Here is a 17,561-nt window from a genome sequence, read left to right on the forward strand (position 1 = left end):
CCGCTTTTAGATATAATGCACCGATTAAGTAAGATGAAAATATAGCTTAGTAGTTGATGTTACGCAATCGTAATATCCCGCAAAGCAATATATAAATAAATCAATATAGCTCTATGGAAACTCCCCATTGTTTGGAAAATTCCGTTGAAGTTAAAACTATAAGCCTAAAATAAAACTGGGCCTAAAATGGCCATATACAGGAAATTAACTGTATGTCTGATCTACTATTCTCGGAAATAATATCACTTGCCTGTCATTATTATTATACCCAAAAACATCAACAGGCTGTGCATCATTATTATGGCAGATTTTTTGTACATCGTTTGCCTTCACTTTATTAAGAAATTGATGACATGAACGATGGATAGTTTTTACTCTGATAATCTGTAGCACACTACACAAGTTCAAAAAAGTCGAAATTGAAGAGAGAATCAAAGGCTAGTGCACAAATACTGGAGCAAGGAAATATAGATCCTACAGTTAAAAATGATTTTGAGCACCCACGATCCGGCGTTTACGCTATGATTTTTTCCTCATACGCGCATCTGCCCCTTTATTTTACGCTACCTGCGAGGGCGCACCGTTGTTTGCGTGTGTGAGAATTTTTCGTCTATTCTTTTTTCCATCGAAGCGCTTCCACACGCACTCGTTGCACTAAGTGAAGACTGTTCTCGTTTCGTTTCGTTCATTTATTAGATAAATTGCAAGGTGTTGCTATTCTTTCAAGAGGCTTGAGATTGGTATGTTTTTATTTCAAACATTTCTACGTGAATGTAAAATACCACAATTCGTATTGTGACGGGGCCTAATCACATAAGGTTGGTTTGTTTAATTTTTCTGGACTACGATTTTGCTACCTATGATGTCATTGCATTAGGCTACATGTCATGTCACGGAAATGAACGAAAATGTATGATTGATTGATTAAATTTTGCACTTAACATATACACTGTATCATTTTCTTTTTATTTGCAGACTGCCTACTTCTCGGTTTTCGTTTTCCAATCTGTAGGGTTTTTAAGACGCACATAATTTTTTTCAGTTTAGTGTTCTGTGAAGTTATGATTTTAGCCGAATTCATGTCTTCTCTAAAATAAAAAGCACGATGTACGGCATACCACAACCTGTACGTGCGATTCATTTATCATTATCATGTATCATTTTCTTTTCCCATTTTAACATAGTTATGGACAACGATATTTACCGACATCATCTCATCCCAACGCAGACGAACTCTAGCCATGATGGTTTAGAGTTTCATAGGCGCCTAAGACTGACTTCAACATCTACAAATGATGTTGGCATAGTCTTTGTTTTCATCATGTCACTTGCTGCTGTTACGTCCGGGGCTTTTGTAATCTATGGCTTGTGGCAATCAAAAAGGTACACATTGGTCTGAACATGATTTGTGGTGCAAGTTAAGGTAATTTACAGTTTGTTTCTGTCGAATAACTCAACGCAGAGTTCAACACAGAGGCTGTCCTACTAGGCCTAGTTATAAAACTTTCCTTTCCTGTACTCCAAGAAATTAGAAATAATCAAAGACTTCCTATTTTTACCCTCAAGATTCCTCCTTTCTTAAATTGTGAAAAGTTAGCATCCTACAATAATTACGTTTAGAAAACGCGTGGAACTCCCACTTGTAATAGGCCTACCATGCTCCTGCATAATGCATGTTTACAGAAACAATGTTCTCTGATGTTGTTGCACCACTTAGACAACATCGACGTTTACGGGAGGCACTTACCATGGATTCAAAAGATTTCCTTTTCTACACGCAAATTGCTCAGCATGAAATCAGGTAGGTAGATGAAAATCGGCTGGACTAAACCTGTTTAGATACTTTTTAATCGAGTGAGAGAGGAATGCAACAAAAATAGACGAATGTGAAGAAAACCGTGATGTTGACAGGGCAGACGTTAATTGAACTCATTACCAAGTATTCATGATTTAGATACTCTTTGGTATGGTGATGACACTAGTGTTGATTGCACTGATGGTGGTGATGAAGATGACGCTGCGGGGGCGTAGCGAAGGCATTTTCGGGGGGGTGCCAGACTGCAAGAGTCACTTTGCCGACTTGTAACTTGTTCGCCAACCACATGTAGTGTAAAATTCACTCAGAGCGGAAAATGGAAATCCGCGGTACGCTACAATTCATACTTTAGGGGAAATACCGAGAGCCAACGTAGGTGTATATATCGTTTATGTACAAATTTTGGATTCATTTGCCGACCGAAGCTGCATGTGCCGACTGGCATTAAAATTAGTGCGGAAGGGGGGGCGCACTCCACCCCGGTTGCTACGCTCCTGTGATTCTGTCGATCATAGTGAATAGATGATAGTGATCGAATTGATAAGATAATGGAGATGGCGTTAGCTTTTGTTAGTACATTTATACCTTATTAACTTATCTTTACATGTGTTTTCACCACTAGCTCAGCACCGTGCATCACAAGTCTTCCCTGCCAAATACCTTACATCGAAGGAGACAGGCCTACAACCGGATCATCATCCCATCCACCCATTGCCCCAGGGTATCAAATGCTATCTCTTTTTGTATCTTGGACAAGCGTCAGCACTGATCGCAAAATTACCTGCGGTGGGCATTATTGGGATACGAAGATGTGCAATTGTTTTCAAAGTAATACCTGATAATAATGCACCTAATATGACGGCGAACATTCGAAGATTTCCTTACTAGGGCTATTCTTCTCCTCGAAACGAAGCACGACAGCTAAAATTTTATTTATGTATAAATTATAGTTTATGTTTATCTGATTCTTTCCCTCTTATGCCTAACAGCGTCACTTAGACCACCTTGGAAAACTGTCTTAACAGTTGACGAAAACGTGTTTTATATCTAATTACTGCTCTATTCGCTCTCATGATATTTTTTAAATATAGTTTTACATTTAAGATGAGGAGAGTAAGTCGTATATCCGTTTTCAGGTATATAAGAATTGTGCAAGTCACCCACCCAGCTGCAGAAGAGCTAAATGAAAGGCAACCACTCAAAAGCGTTGTTGCCAGAGAAACCGAAAACAAAGCAGCAACAATTCCTCAAGCGCAAGTTCAGAGCTTACCCAAGACAACATCCAGTGCACCTGCCATCCTCAGCGGTCTTTGGAAACAACGTCATCTGTTGACGGGTAATAAAGACGCCTTGGTGGACTCCTTCACCACGCTAAAGAAGCCGACACGACCGCAGAGAGTGCGCGCCTCCATCTCAGACACGTCGCCAATGATTGACAGGCCTGACAACCAATTGCGCAGGAGCATTTGCGAAGAATGCGGATCAGGCTCTTTCCTGTTGGTTGGAAGTCTTCCCAGGAATATATCCTGTCGACTGTGTAGACAGAGGGCGGGGATTCGTGATGTTGGAGGATCGACTAAAGACAGGTTGATTTTCTTTTATCACCCGTCTTGACTGAATTACCTTGGGTAGAAAGTTTCCTAGCTTTTGAAGTTCAAGGCGCGGCTTCATTAAGTTTGAGTTGCGAAGTATTTAAGTAAGTCCAACAATTTTACTTTGACCTGTCGATTCGATCTGAAAGAATCCCGCAGGAACGGAATTCCTTGACGGTGACCAAGACCACTCCTCACATCCCGACGACTGAGAGGGACATGGCGCTTACCCCGATTGCTGCATCGCCTAAATTGCCGAGCAGACCGAAGCTGTCCACTTTCTCCGACAACCGACGAAAATCATGCACGCCAGAAGTTCAAGCCCAGCTGGATCCTTTCAGGACGATGGTTCTCATGTCCAGTTCAAGGTTTGAAACAATTTTGCCAATTGCATCTAATGAGTATCTTATTTACCGAGAATACTTTAATACAAGCAGCTAACCGCGCCTTTGCTTTGTTTCCCGGTTTTTCTCCTATTTTTTCCTTCGTCGTCTATGGATGTGAATCCCATTAGAGGATGGGGCCGGGGGTATATACCCTCCCCATCACTTTTTTTTGTGGTGAGCAAATACTTAAAGCGGATTGTGAAGAATTTTTCTAAAGACTAATGCGTTCAATGAAATATCACTCAAAAAGGGGAAACAAAGCCATGTCATTCTGAATACGTATTACAGATGCACATCAATATCATGAACATCGACCTCTATGTAGAGTCATATAATGTCACCCCCCCCCCGCCCGCTTTTCAAATTTTCATGACCGGGTAAGTCATACCCCAACCCACCCCAATTTCCGGCACAAATTTACACCACTGTCGGCGTCGAAGTTGTTTGTCTTGTATAACGGCCTATTTGGTGCAAGGCTGCAAGAACCGTACTTCTTTTACCGTCAGACATTATTGCAGAGAAACCTCAAAATCGTGTCGTGCGGTAGGAAGTTAACAGACATAAATGCGTCGACCTTAATATACAAGTCTTCAATTCTGCGTTGAAAGTCAATAGTCATGCTTTTAAAAGCTTGGTCTTCAAATCAAGACTGATCGTGACTCATGGACTAAATTCCCAAAAGTATTAAATGACTGTTTCAATTCCAGTGAGGACCTAACAAGTGACAGCGACTGGTGAAACAAGTGTCTCAATGGTTTTTACGGATGGCTTCCTTAGGAGAAAACCCCCCAAGGTATAAAAAAAAAAGAATCACAATAACCATGCAAAGAATGGCAATAATTTTTCTTGTTAAATGTTTTATTTCATTTTATACAGCTGTAAGTACTCCCCAAGAGAAAACCTTCCCACTAATCATGTTTTCAAAATCAATGCATTGAAATATTTATATTTTCACATACATTTTACAAAAATCTGCTTAATCGGTATTATCATTGATTGTTTGGTAACACTCTTAAATACGTATGGAAACGAAAGTTGCATGGATCATGTAAAACGCTGGGAAATTTAAAAACTGCAAGACGGGGCACAATCCTTGCTTCAGAGACTTTTTATAGCTCTTCAGAAAGACCACCAGTGATTGGTTCATTGATGACTGGTTCTCGTTCATCTGGTATCATTGTAAAACCAGTGAAGAGGCTATCGGTACTGGAAAGTACACCACTTCCAAAGACACAGGGTATCAGACTAAAAAAATTCAACAAGGGGAAAAAGCTTACATGATAATACAACTACTAAACGTTCAAGATATATTCCCCAAGCAGAATCTAACTTTAACAAAAATACCCTATGGGCTCTCTAAGAAGCCTTTTTAAATGAAGACAAAAATAAAAAGTTCCATTGGTACAGTCACTGTCAAAACTAGGTGTTAAAGCTGAGCTCTTGCAAACATCTCTGTTATTTTCATAGCTTTAGATACTCATAATCCATTATGGCAAAAAGGAAAAAACTGACATCTTTGCATCAGAAAGATGATTCCATTATTCTGTCCTAAACTTAGGTTTTTATTTCTGAACAGAGAAAATGTTGCTGTTTAGAAAACATCCCTAAAAACATCCCAAGCTTTGGTTTAATGCTTCTGGATTAGTAATTTGGTAACATAGTCAACCAAAACGCAATAAACAATTTCAATCTTGAACTTTTGCATGACCTTTAACCTTCAGTCAACCTGCCATGAATAGTAAAGTGTATTAATATTCATGAGAGGAATTTACAGTTGGAATATGCAAATATTCAATTCCTGTTTCCACTCTTAACTGTACTGTCCTGTGCACATGAACTGTAATTTGTATGCCAAAACCAGCCCTTCACACGATGCATGAAATCTTTAAACTTCCGAAATAATTGAATAAAAAAGTAAACGCAGTGTGGATTTCTAATCATGTGCATACGTGCCCCTTCACTGCTTTGACTTCTACAGTTTAGTTCACTAGTCAAAGGCATTTTGTTCATTTTACAAAAAAATGCTTCATTCTTATAAAGTTTTATTTAAGCGTATCATAAACTGCACATCTCAGGATGTTATTTTTAACGGGGATTAGGTATTTGCTAAATCTACACTTACTTTCAAGAAAGGCATTGAAATAATTTGCTCAAAATATAAACGTTTGCTATGGTGTAGGTGGTACCATGAACGCATAACCATGCTCTTCCTTCTCTGAAATGCCTCAGGAAACTAAGCAATGTACATGTAACTAGGCAATTTTGTAAATAGACCCCCAGAGAGATTTTCTTCTTTTAGATATGGAACTCTTTAGAAACCAACTTCACAACTATTCGAACACTTTCAAGCTACTTCCTGCCATTTAACTATTCTTGAAAATAAATCAAAGGCTTGAGAAAGGCAGCGAAAAAACTGTCCTGTCACCCAACGAAAATGGTCTGGAATGCAGTTGGCTCATACTGGCTATGCTGCATATATATGTTTCACAGTGTTTATCTGTAAAAGGATTTTCTGGTACCACCCACCCAAGGAGAGACAAAAAACACTTTATCACCATTTGGTAGTCGCCTATCTACGACATCACGCCAAAGACAGGGTTATGTCGGCAAATGCTAGGTCCATGCTCGTCGTAATCGGACTTTGTGTGGCATACTTGGTAGAATTCAGGCTGTAACAAAAAAATTACAGACTGTCAGATTAGAAGCTTTCCATTGAAACACTCTTGAACTTTTATCCTACCCATGAAATATCCTACCCAAAATATATGTGATTTGTGCGAGTCAGCATATTAACTGAGTTTCATTTTCAAAGAAAGAGAGGCTTTGAATTGGGTGTTTGTACACACTGCTAACGCCAGATTTAGACTTCATCAACTCATAAAATTTGAAGGGAAGGATTGGGGAAAAATAAACCAGTTCTGAAAAGAACCAAGTCCAAGAACTTGGGAATGTGTGATGAGATCTCTTGAACCCTTCACATGGGACAATTTTGACTGGGTCACATAATGTGCAACTTACCGTTGATGCTAGCATACTACCTCCAAACCAGACGGCGTAGCGCTGCATGTGGTGGCTGATAACCTGCGTCTCAATGGGTTTTGGCTGTGGAAACAAGAACAAGGCGGCTGACAAAAGACTACTCGAGATATCTGGAATTGTACAGAAAGTTTCAGGGTGAAACTTGTGCAACAAATTTGTTGTGGAAGAATACCGCTGGCGAGTTGTTCAGAAGTGAACAAACCTTAATCCTTCCACCACTGAGCTCCTCACTGAGTTTCAGACGGGCATCAACGGTTCGCTTCACATCCCTCTGTAGCCTGCGTCCAAAGTCTCGGAACATTGTGGAACCTCCAGACAGAACAATATTCTAGAGGAAGGGATCAGACAAAAGAATGAATCTTTCGTCCTGGTTTCATTTGTGAAGCTGTTACACAAAAAAGCAGCAAATTGCTCTATAGAGTACACCAGGGCTCACAGAATCGGTAGTCTGACGTCCCGGACAACCGAAATATTTTGTCCGGCAACCAAATGTTCCAGCCTGCCAGCTCGATGGGCAAGCACCTGTTTTCGGCAACACATTTTTTGCCCGGCGTTTTGGACATTTCAGCACCGTGCACCGAAAAAAAATTGCAAAAAAAGACTGCCTTGATGTTGCACGACTCTACATGTTCGGGTAGGTGAACCGTGGTATGTACAGTCGAATTGTTGGCATGAACAACGCAGCCGTGTCTGTATTCAGTCCTTTTCCCTGTTCCGGATTGCTAAGACTATAGTCATATTATCATCAAATTCCAATGAAATGGGGTCAGAGATCTACGTTGTAGGCCTCCACGTAGATTTTCAAATTTTTGAGCTTTTAATTTGTCTTACGAGATCGACAACAGTGACGACGACACTTTTCCCACTTCTGGATCGGTTAAGCCAGTTCTGGATTGCTTCAAAAATTTCTTTACACATAAAAAGTAGTCAAGCGTAAACCCATTTCTCTGCCAAAACCATTGTAACAAGCACATTTTCTAGTAAAGCAAGTCTTATTTTAAAGGGGATTAGTTTATATATTAGAGTTTCAGTGCACCAACATGGATAGCCTGCATGACTTTGGACTTGACTTTGCTGCTCAGCGAGCCGTTGACCACAAATCCCCCCACGCCGCAAAGTTGACGAACCCATTACGTCACGTACAAATCTGTTATGCACGTGTATGACGTTTGCACATGTACTTGCATGCGCGATCTGAAACTAGGAAAAACGTTCATGGAATCTTGCATAGTGAGTGACCTACCGACCTGTAATTTTTTCCGGTGTTGATTTGTTTGTGCTCCCGGGATTTTTGACAAACCATCAACAAACGTCGAAGCGCGAATTGGAAATTTAGCCAGAATTCCTTTTCTTGAAATTTTCTGGGAGTAAAATTTGTACTGCAAGACTTTCATTTTACCTTTCAAAAAAGAAGTCGTCTTAGCGTGTAATGCTGCAAAGCAATAGCAAAAAGGTGGTATAGGCCTATTCGTTTCAAGCGATCGGGAACTAGGAAAATGACTGTAATTACTGAAAGCTTGGAGACCACGTGTGGCTAAAACTGCCTTGTCAGGCAACTGAAAATGAAGTTCCGGCACCCAGATTTTAGACTCCCCTGCCCGAAGGGCAACTACATTTTTAAAAATTTTGCAAGCCCTGGTACACTGCTTCTCACTGGTTCCCAGCTGATCAGGAGACACAGGACTATTTCTGTGTAAACTTTAACCCTAATTCCATTGCTTTTTGTGCTAGGATGCAACCTCAATCTTCCGAAATCCTCTTTTACTTCTTGAACATGTTCCTTGAAGGAGTGACCACTGCCTTAAACCCTTCAAAATCCTCTGGCAGTTCCTGACATTATGTCATGACAGTGCAAATGGTATCCTGGAGCAGTGTGGATGATTCATGTATAATCCTGGCCTGAATTTTAGCATGGCAGAGCATTTATAAACAACACGAGCTCAGCCCAAGACCACGACACCAATGGATCAGCCATATATTTTTGCCATGCAGCCTCAATCCTCCAACATCCTCCATATTCCCTTGGAGGCTTTTGGAGAATGTACGTAAGGATTGCAGATATTTCCTGCAGAAATCTACCCTTGAAAGTACATTCGCCCTCCCCCAAAAAAGAAGTGTAAGTTGTAAAGTAACGAGCTTCATCATGAAGACTGTTTGTGATGACATTTCCCAGCTAGTGATCATGGGGCAAATTTCTTTTAATAGAACATGTATGTCTGGGTGCAAAAACGTAAAATTGATTTCTGAAGTAGAAGAGTCTTGTCGTCAATGTACACACAGGAACTAATGTCATTTTACCCCAGAACAAGACAGATGTTTGCCAGGAAATTCCTTATTCAGTAAAGTTCATATAGGAATACTAAACACATTTCTCAAAAACATTTTTCACTGACCTTGTACAAAGGTCTCCTGACGTCAATAGGGCAATTCTGGATGACCATGTCCACTGTCTCAGAGATTGGGGTTGTGAAGTCAGGGTTGCTGAACTGTTAGAAAGAAGTTAAATAGCATGAAAAACATTTCTTTTCCATGATGTAGTGAAATTGGTGTAATGATACTGTCCTCTGGTGGCCCCAGCCACATAACATTTGAGGGTGCATAACATTTGAGGTTAACAAGCGGAATGTAAATGTAATCGCTACAGGTAATATGATAAACCTTATGTAATTCCACACAAGCTGCGCAAAATGACTGCAACGACACACATGTACAGTCTGTGTATGTACAATACATGCATGTGTAGGAAAACTCTACTTATTGATGAGGCTCACTACTTTGATATTTCATGTAATGGGGAGATTTGTCTCTCTGGCTTTTGCCTATGACAGTTGTGAGTCAACAGTAAATCAAGGTTGTGTTGTAAGCTACACGTATCCCGAGTCTGTCTCAGTCTTCATACTAGGCCCAATGCTCAATCTGTTTCACTGAGGAACCAGGCCTTCTTGTTGTGTCTCATTACGTACATTTCTGATCTAGTCAGAAACTTATGCTTCTGAAAATGACTGCATATAAAGTTAAACCAAAATCTGTTGTGCAAGCATGGACTTATGCAGTGCGTAACTTTTGTGATGTGTGTCATAATTTTCATTAAAATGTCTGCGCAGTATCTCTCTTTGCACCAGTGAGGGCGCACTTATGCACAAAGTCCATTCCATTTCCTTTACTGCAGTCCACACGCACTTTATTGAGACCATAGATATCTGAACAATACCTAGACTGGACATGCCACTACAAAATGGATGTCCGTTTCCTCTACACTAAGAATGATAAAATCGTGTAGTCCTGTTTGGTGCGTCTGTACTGCGTCTGGTTCCGTGTAGAAGCATTACAATTCAAAAGGGAGACTTGGAAACAGGCCTCATTTTTGCTTGTACACGATGACTGGGGTCAGATGTCCCTGGTCAGAACTAATCTTTCAGATAACATCCCCTCTGAGGCTGTCGTAACTGAGCTGCATATAAATTTGAACCAACCTCTGGATGGAAAAATATCTCTGGTCCCAGGAAACGTTCGTATCCGACATCCACAGAGAAAGGCTTCTTGGTGATGGCATTGACCCCGTCGTATTTCTTCATCCACTTGCCCGGGTCGTTGTCATACTTGTTGAACTCCTTAACTATGTCTGGGCAGATGTAGCCCCATCGTTCCTGCGCAAAGAGGACAAGTACATTACTCAGTTAATATGCAACAAAACTTTGTATTCTGGTCTGATTTGAAAAAAGTGTACCTTGCAACCAAGCCTGTGAGTTAAAAGAACAAAGGGATTTGACATTTTTCTGATTTTTTACTACTTTTTAAACAGTCTTGGAAGGAGTGAAACTGTTTAATGCAGAGGGCTCACACGTGAATGAGTATGTATGGTTGGTTTACCAGACAGGGCGTCATTTTATGTGGGTTTGTGACATACTCAATACACTACATGGATCTCCTATTTGGTTTGTAAATGACTTCATCCCAAAGGCAGACGCGCCACAATTTGCAGGCTCCCATTGAACGAACACCGAAGTTGCACAATAACTAACAGTTCCGTGGAAACGGCAATTAATGCACGTAACTGTATGTGCAGTGCATGTGCAGTGGGCGTGGTTTAAACTGAAGTGATGTCACACTAATGAACTGGATAAGTTTACACAGTACACATTTAGCTTACCCTCCATCAGTCTGAATTATCAATGTGTGCTTTGATTACAAAAGTAATATGAGTACCACCTTTGAAAAAAAGCTAACCTCAACTAGGTTCGTTAGCTTGGGGTTAACGGTTTAAGAGGCCCAGAGTTACCTTGATTGCTTTAGCCGTCTCTAGAGATTGTTCTGGTGGGATACCAGTCTCTCGCTCACGGAGCAGCTGCTGTATAAAGAATGTGATGTCCCTACCAGCAATGGGAATGTGCTTGATACAACTGCCGATAACGTAACCTTCGGCCTGTCAGGAGGTTCAAGATGAGAAATAGTCTGCATCAACAAATAACCATGGATGGACTTCGATGGATTTCATCTCTGTACAGGCCACCTGCCAACTTTATGGTCAACCTCTTACATATACAGTCCTTCAGCTGATCATCAGGTGTATCTACGCTTATTACCACATTCACAAATTTATTCAAAAGCCCTCAAGATCATGACTTATACATAAAAAAGCCTGAATTGCACATGTTCAAAAAGGTCAGAAATTACTGAATCCTCACTGCAAATGGCAAAATGTATACTCTTCGGCAATAAACTATATAAACAAATAATTATCTGTTTCCATACACAAATGGGACTGCTTTTATGTCATGACACGAAGAAAGATTCATGTCTCCAACATCAGCTTTTTCTGCATTGCAAAATGAAACAGCATCTGCGACAATCAGGAAGCTTCGTTATGGACTTATTTCCTCCTCTGACATACCACAGGGATGACGTGGGTGACTCCGTCTCCGCTGTCGATGACAGTGCCCGTCAAGGTACGCTCCCCAACCTGCCGTGATGTCCAGGATGCGGCCAGAGCTAACACGGCCTGCATGAGAGACAAAGTATCAGTTAGCTGATGCACTCTGGGTGTAAATATGCCTCTCAGGAAAATTGGTGAATGGCTTTGTATAATGTGGCTTGGAACCAATGCTGCAGTGTTGAAGTCCAATCAATCACATCCTTTTATAAGTCCCTTCACAAGTCCAGTCAAAAGTCCTTTCTCAAGACCAGTCGTGGGTTGAACAATGATAAAGGAATGCTTTTGTCACCATTCACTTGAACAGTTTGTACCATGGCTGAAGACTGAATGACTTGTGATGGACTTGCAGGGATTTGTAATGGACTTTATGACCACGCTGCTCTATTGCAGTTCATTGTTATATAAAAATATAAGGAGATTGGAATCAAATCACTTGGAATCAAATGTTCATACCAAGGCCCATCTATGTTGGATGAGTGTTTTCAGTGAGAAGGAAGACGCTTAGACACAACACTGCATGAATGCAAAACGTGGACATGTTTTCCAAAGAATTCAGATTCAATTATGAATTCTTTTGCAAGTAGTTGAGACACTTTTTCCAAATGTCAAATTTCTACTGATAATCACAAGCCCAAGTACTCGGATCACACTATCTGGGCCCAATTTCATGGAGCTGCTTAACAGTTAGCAGAAACGTCGTGCCATAGCAGATAAATTTGCTAACCATAAGCACTACTTCTTGCTGGTGCTTGGCCTGGTTGTGCTTACAGTTTAGCGTGCACAGAGATTTCCACTGCTTTGTAAAAATGTTAAACAAATTTTTCCTCCAATGTAAGCATGCCTTTTACCGTGCTTACTGCTTACAATTTCCTTAAAATACATGGAACCTGTGTTTGCATAAAATCAGGTGCTGAACAGTGCTATGAATTTAGGCCCTGGCTTCTTCAGAAACCTACACAATTCACATCAACAGGTACTATATGTGACTTCTACGTGGCACATAGACAATCCACACTCCCAAGGATGTGCTTAGTAGGAGGTATGTGTGACATAATTCAGGATATCCTGAGCAGTGCACAGCAGTGCAAAAAATAACACAAATTCTCTGTCGTCTCTTGCTACAAGAATGAAATAGATGGAAGTTGTACAATCCAATTTCTCTGACTTCTCTACATTTGCATTACCTGTACGGCGATATATAATCCTGGAACATTGAAAGTTTCAAACATGATTTCTGCGGTGTATTCACGGTTCTCTGGAGTATTCAGTGGGGGTTCCGTCTGTGAGAAAAAAAGATGGAAAACATATTGTGGTTTCCAAGGGAGCAACGCTCAACAGCGGAACAGAATGCATTTACTTTGGTAGAACATTTCTTGCACTGTTCGGCAGAGGACATATTCCAAATGCAAAAATGAGTATGTTTCAGTCTTCGTGTGGCAAATGTAAAGAATACCATCAACAAATAATTTGCCAAGGAATTGTTTGGAGAAGCAAGAGTAAAATGAAATCAGTTGTGATAACGAAAAAATCATTAAAACTCTTTTGTAAGACAGTATCTACATCTTGGTTTGTTTAAGCGTATGTCAATGATTCAGTTGATTTACCATAAGAAAGTAGTGATCTTCAGGTTCAGCCCTGAGATACTTGAAGATGGTTTGTTCGAGAAATCTTTCCATGAGATCCCAATCCTCGACAATACCATGACGCACAGGGTACTAAAATAAAAGGGGACAAAGAAAGGAGATTGGTCAAAGTGACACTTCATACCAGAGCAAAAGTGCCTCTGTGCAAGGTGGTTTATAGTCAGTTGCACAATGGTGAACGCTGGACACTAAAGGACACTGGACATCGATGGACACTGAACGTTGAAGCCTTTGAGACAGTTAATAGTCATCAAGGAGAGTTCATGTATTAAATTGCAAAATTTAATTGTTAGGTGTGGCAATCATGCATGCACTGGCCTTATCATGAAATGTTAGGCCAGCAACTGCATCAAAATTCAATCATTTTAACCTTTGTAGCAATGCCACCAACATCCCACAAATATCCCTCAGTCACTGGTCACTTGTACTTCAGCAAGAACTCTGCTTGTGGGGGTACTTGGGGAATGCACAGCACCCTAAGCAAAGCTGAGGGGGCCCTGGGTCTGAAGGGCGTAAAAACATCCATGACACACACTGCATCAGTCAACAACTATCATATTACATCATGGTAATAACATATGATTGAACGTCAAAGCAAATTGAACACACTGATGCCACACTTTATTTGCTATAAGCAGGAACATTGAACGGTTTAGAAATTGTACAAAAGAGCACGATGTGATGTGTGCATTAGCAATATTTTCATGCCCTTCATGGGAGAAACATTACCTACAAACTTGACATTTCAAAGTTCCAGCAAAGAAAAAAGCGCAACAACGGTTCCAATGGAAACACTTATGAAATTGGGGGGAGGCCGGGTCAGTGTGGGTCCAGGGATAATCTTATCCATACTTTGAGCTGGGGCTTGCCTCTTCATCACTGACCTTGCATGCATAATTTGGCTTGTCGACTGCCTCATCACCAATGAAAAAGTCCAGATCGTCAACTCCTCTTGCTAATCTGCGCTGTGATTGCTCGCCGACCTTGGCTGTCTCCTTGATGGCAATAGCTACAAAAAAATGAACGATATGAGCTTCGTATTTAGTAACTAGCTGCAAATAGAGATGCTGACAAATTGCATACTGTAAGTCTGCATAGCTACATTGATTTAGAGTATTTAAGAGTTTCATGTCATAGGTAATGCTACTTTTATTCGACTACAAAAAGCTTGCTTACTAGTAGTTCTTGACTTAATAAGTGTAGCTCTTTACTTATCTTAATCAAATTTACCTCAACAGAATATTTTTAAATCTTTTGTTGTTATGGAAATTGGAGTAAATACATGTACCCTATTTGAGATAAAGTACAACTTACTTTCTATTACAAGCAAAGATGAAATCAAACTACTCCTAACCATGCACTCCAAGACCCAGACCATTCTGGTCATATTGTTAGCAGAGTTGTAATGAGTCACTAATTTTGTGACTCGAGATGTCCTTGCAACGTAGTGAGTCGAGTCGAGTCATTAGGCAAAAAAGTCAAGTGGAGTTGAGTCAAATATTTAGCTTGAGTCAATTTGAGTCACCAATATTTGAAAACAAAGCTATGAATAAAAAAGAGAGAAAAATCACTTTTGTATTTTTTAAATTTACCTCTGACAATACTTACTCTTGACAATAACACATAACATGAACATTATAAACCAGCTCTGTAAATCACTCCAAATAACTGAATTTTGCAAAGACATTTGCTTTTATGTTTTGGACTTGAGTCTTATTAACTTTCACTTGAGTCAGGTCTTCTGATGAGGGACTAAAGTCAAGCTGAGTCATCTGTTCACAGTAACTTGAGTCAAGTCATTTATCCACTGGCAATCGAGTTGAGTTACCAAAACTGTGACTCAATTCAGACTTGAGTCTTATTAACTTTCACTTGAGTCAGGTCTTCTGATGAGGGACTAAAGTCAAGCTGAGTCATCTGTTCACAGTAACTTGAGTCAAGTCATTTATCCACTGGCAATCGAGTTGAGTTACCAAAACTGTGACTCAATTCAGACTTGAGTCTTATTAACTTTCACTTGAGTCAGGTCTTCTGATGAGGGACTAAAGTCAAGCTGAGTCATCTGTTCACAGTAACTTGAGTCAAGTCATTTATCCACTGGCAATCGAGTTGAGTTACCAAAACTGTGACTCAATTCAGACTTGAGTTGAGTCATTGACTAGAGTCATTACCATTCTGGTCTTCAGTGATTACTAAATTTACATGAAAACAATGAAAGTCTTTAAGTAGATGCTGCTTTCAGTGATTTTTTGTTCAATCTACAATTCGCATCCCTAGTTTTCTCAGGTGGCTTTCATCTAAATCTAGTTCATGTACATTTAGCTAAACAACATTACTGTTCAGAAAATAAGCTGGTTCCTTAAAAAAACAGAAGCAAACATTTTTTAAACTGAATAAGAGCATGAAAACTGGATACCTACCTGACGGAATAATAAACTGTGGCTCAGTATTCCCAGCAAAGCCCATCTTTGTATACCTGTGTTTACAGTAAGAAATTTCTGATAAGCAACATACTATTCCATAATTAGGTTGTAGAATATTTATTTGCATTTCAAACAGAGAGGCAAACCTTTAACTCAGCTTTCAGTATTCTGAAGGCGGAAAATCAGTATTCTGCTAGAGAAAGCAGTATTTTTCTGCATGACGCTGTCAGAATGTGCTATTTTGCTCCCAGCTGGGTTTTGAAAGGTTGCTTTCTGGAACTCTTCAAAGATGATGATGTTGAAACCATTCTTAGGATCAGTTGTGTTACGTTGGATTACAGAATCTAACAGCCAAGGTACGCAAGGCATGTTGGTGCACACCACACATCGTTAGTGAATAACTATGCTTGCCCTGCACACATTAGACTGGGCTGTAGCGCACAGTACATTGCAAGATAACTGTAGATGTCAGGGCATCAGACTATCCTCAAGCTCCCTGATAGGTAGGTGCCCCTTGAAAATTTGACTCCATAAAATCCAGACTCCTTATGTTACTGCACATGCAATCGGTTTCAGTTGGGATTGAATAGCATAGTGCCCACCAGCCAGCATGACATTGCAAGCCAGCCAATAATATGCCATGATTTGTCAAGACATCTAAACTGCTGCCAAAGTTTCGGAAGAGCCCTTGGTACATGTAGTATCTTATCGACCAGTCCGTGTATTACATATGTCTTGACATGGAACAGCTGTCGAGACGATGAGGGGTCAAGTGACATAACGTTCAACGACTTTATTTTAAAGATGGCGACTGTGAGAGTGAGCCTGTGAGATTGAATGGATAAAGGCAAAAAGACTGGAAAATACCTGAATAACGTGAGTGAAATAATTCAATAAATGGTTTTTAGAAAGCGGAAAGGTCAAGAATCATTTTCGTGTGCAAAAGAAATTGCGCCCACGATGATAAGTGGGTGCACCAAAAATGTTCAATACGTCAACACGAAATTGCGTATACGGATGTGTGGCTAAGGATGGATCGGGAGTGAGAGTGCGTGCCACACTAGTGGGGCTACATGGTCACTGTGAATAGAAATGACTTTTATACAATATTTAATCCAAATAGTTGCAATCACTGATCAGCACAAAGGTTGAATAACATGAGAAATAGTCAAATTTTTGTGCATCATTTCCATAAAAAGGAATAGAAGCGACACCCTCCCGAACAGGAAGTAAACTGCACACGATTCACAGAGTGCACAGGCGTGTACTGCACGCCCCCATAAACTTTATACACGATGACTGGAAAACGCCCTGGCACAGTGTCTCCAGATCGCATTGAGTTTTAACATCAATATTGGTCAACTCACCCCGTCCCAGGGTCTATAACACATGCAGGTAGTCTAGCAGCCATTGTGAAGCTCAGTTCTCAAAACTAATTTGGCGATCGGGAGAAAAGCGTGAAAAATCAATCGCTTAGAGTTGCTATTCCCAGCTAACTCCCGATAAAGGAAGTAGTGTTAACATGGCCGATCATTACCATAGTCCACAGTTCTACAAACTCTGCAACTAAAAGAAAATAAAATTCAATTATATTGTAATTAAATCTAACTTTTTGACTAAAATTATTTTAGAATAATGATTCATATTTATAATGTACAGATTGAAAATGGTTTAATTTATCTGATCTTGAAAGCAAACGTGTATTTCAATTGCATTGTGGGTACGAACT

General features: G+C 40.1%; 2 protein-coding genes across 3 annotated transcripts; one reads left to right on the forward strand and one right to left on the reverse strand.

Annotated features, from left to right (window-relative positions):
- The first annotated feature begins 628 nt into the window (after positions 1–628).
- On the forward strand, positions 629–5,731 carry LOC110991166 (uncharacterized). Of its 2 annotated transcripts, none has more exons than XM_022256383.2 (7): positions 629–818; positions 1,185–1,383; positions 1,718–1,801; positions 2,439–2,537; positions 2,953–3,402; positions 3,558–3,776; positions 4,502–5,731. In XM_022256383.2, the coding sequence occupies exons 2-7, from the start codon at positions 1,187–1,189 to the stop codon at positions 4,530–4,532; spliced, it is 1,080 nt and encodes a 359-aa protein (XP_022112075.2). In that variant the 5' UTR covers positions 629–818; positions 1,185–1,186; the 3' UTR covers positions 4,533–5,731. The 2 variants fall into 2 exon arrangements, with proteins under 2 accessions (XP_022112075.2, XP_022112076.2); XM_022256384.2 differs by having other exon boundaries at positions 629–740.
- On the reverse strand, positions 4,635–17,376 carry LOC110991165 (actin-related protein 3). Its single transcript, XM_022256382.2, has 12 exons — positions 17,200–17,376; positions 15,830–15,885; positions 14,294–14,418; positions 13,371–13,481; positions 12,951–13,046; positions 11,725–11,832; positions 11,113–11,256; positions 10,307–10,480; positions 9,227–9,319; positions 7,036–7,161; positions 6,813–6,896; positions 4,635–6,463 (listed from the first exon to the last, which is right to left on the reverse strand). Exons 1-12 carry the CDS (start codon positions 17,241–17,243, stop codon positions 6,368–6,370), a joined length of 1,257 nt encoding a protein of 418 aa, XP_022112074.1. The 5' UTR covers positions 17,244–17,376; the 3' UTR covers positions 4,635–6,367.
- Between the last annotated feature and the right edge of the window lie 185 nt (positions 17,377–17,561).

This window comes from Acanthaster planci, linkage group LG03 (genome assembly GCF_054643075.1).
Source record: "Acanthaster planci isolate LZ-2023a linkage group LG03, COTS_SCS, whole genome shotgun sequence".
Lineage (NCBI taxonomy): Eukaryota > Metazoa > Echinodermata > Asteroidea > Valvatida > Acanthasteridae > Acanthaster > Acanthaster planci.

Coding starts and splice junctions, on each gene's coding strand:
- LOC110991165 (XM_022256382.2), bottom strand. CDS start 17,243: ATGGCTGCTAGACTACCTGCATGTGTTATAGACCCTGGGACGGG. Junction 14,419..15,829: donor ACAGTTTATTATTCCGTCAG/GTAGGTATCCAG, acceptor ATTTTTTTGTAG/CTATTGCCATCAAGGAGACA. Junction 11,257..11,724: donor TCACCCACGTCATCCCTGTG/GTATGTCAGAGG, acceptor ACCTCCTGACAG/GCCGAAGGTTACGTTATCGG.
- LOC110991166 (XM_022256383.2), top strand. CDS start 1,187: ATGGACAACGATATTTACCGACATCATCTCATCCCAACGCAGACGAAC. Junction 1,802..2,438: donor ATTGCTCAGCATGAAATCAG/GTAGGTAGATGA, acceptor TTTCACCACTAG/CTCAGCACCGTGCATCACAA. Junction 3,777..4,501: donor GTTCTCATGTCCAGTTCAAG/GTTTGAAACAAT, acceptor TTTCAATTCCAG/TGAGGACCTAACAAGTGACA.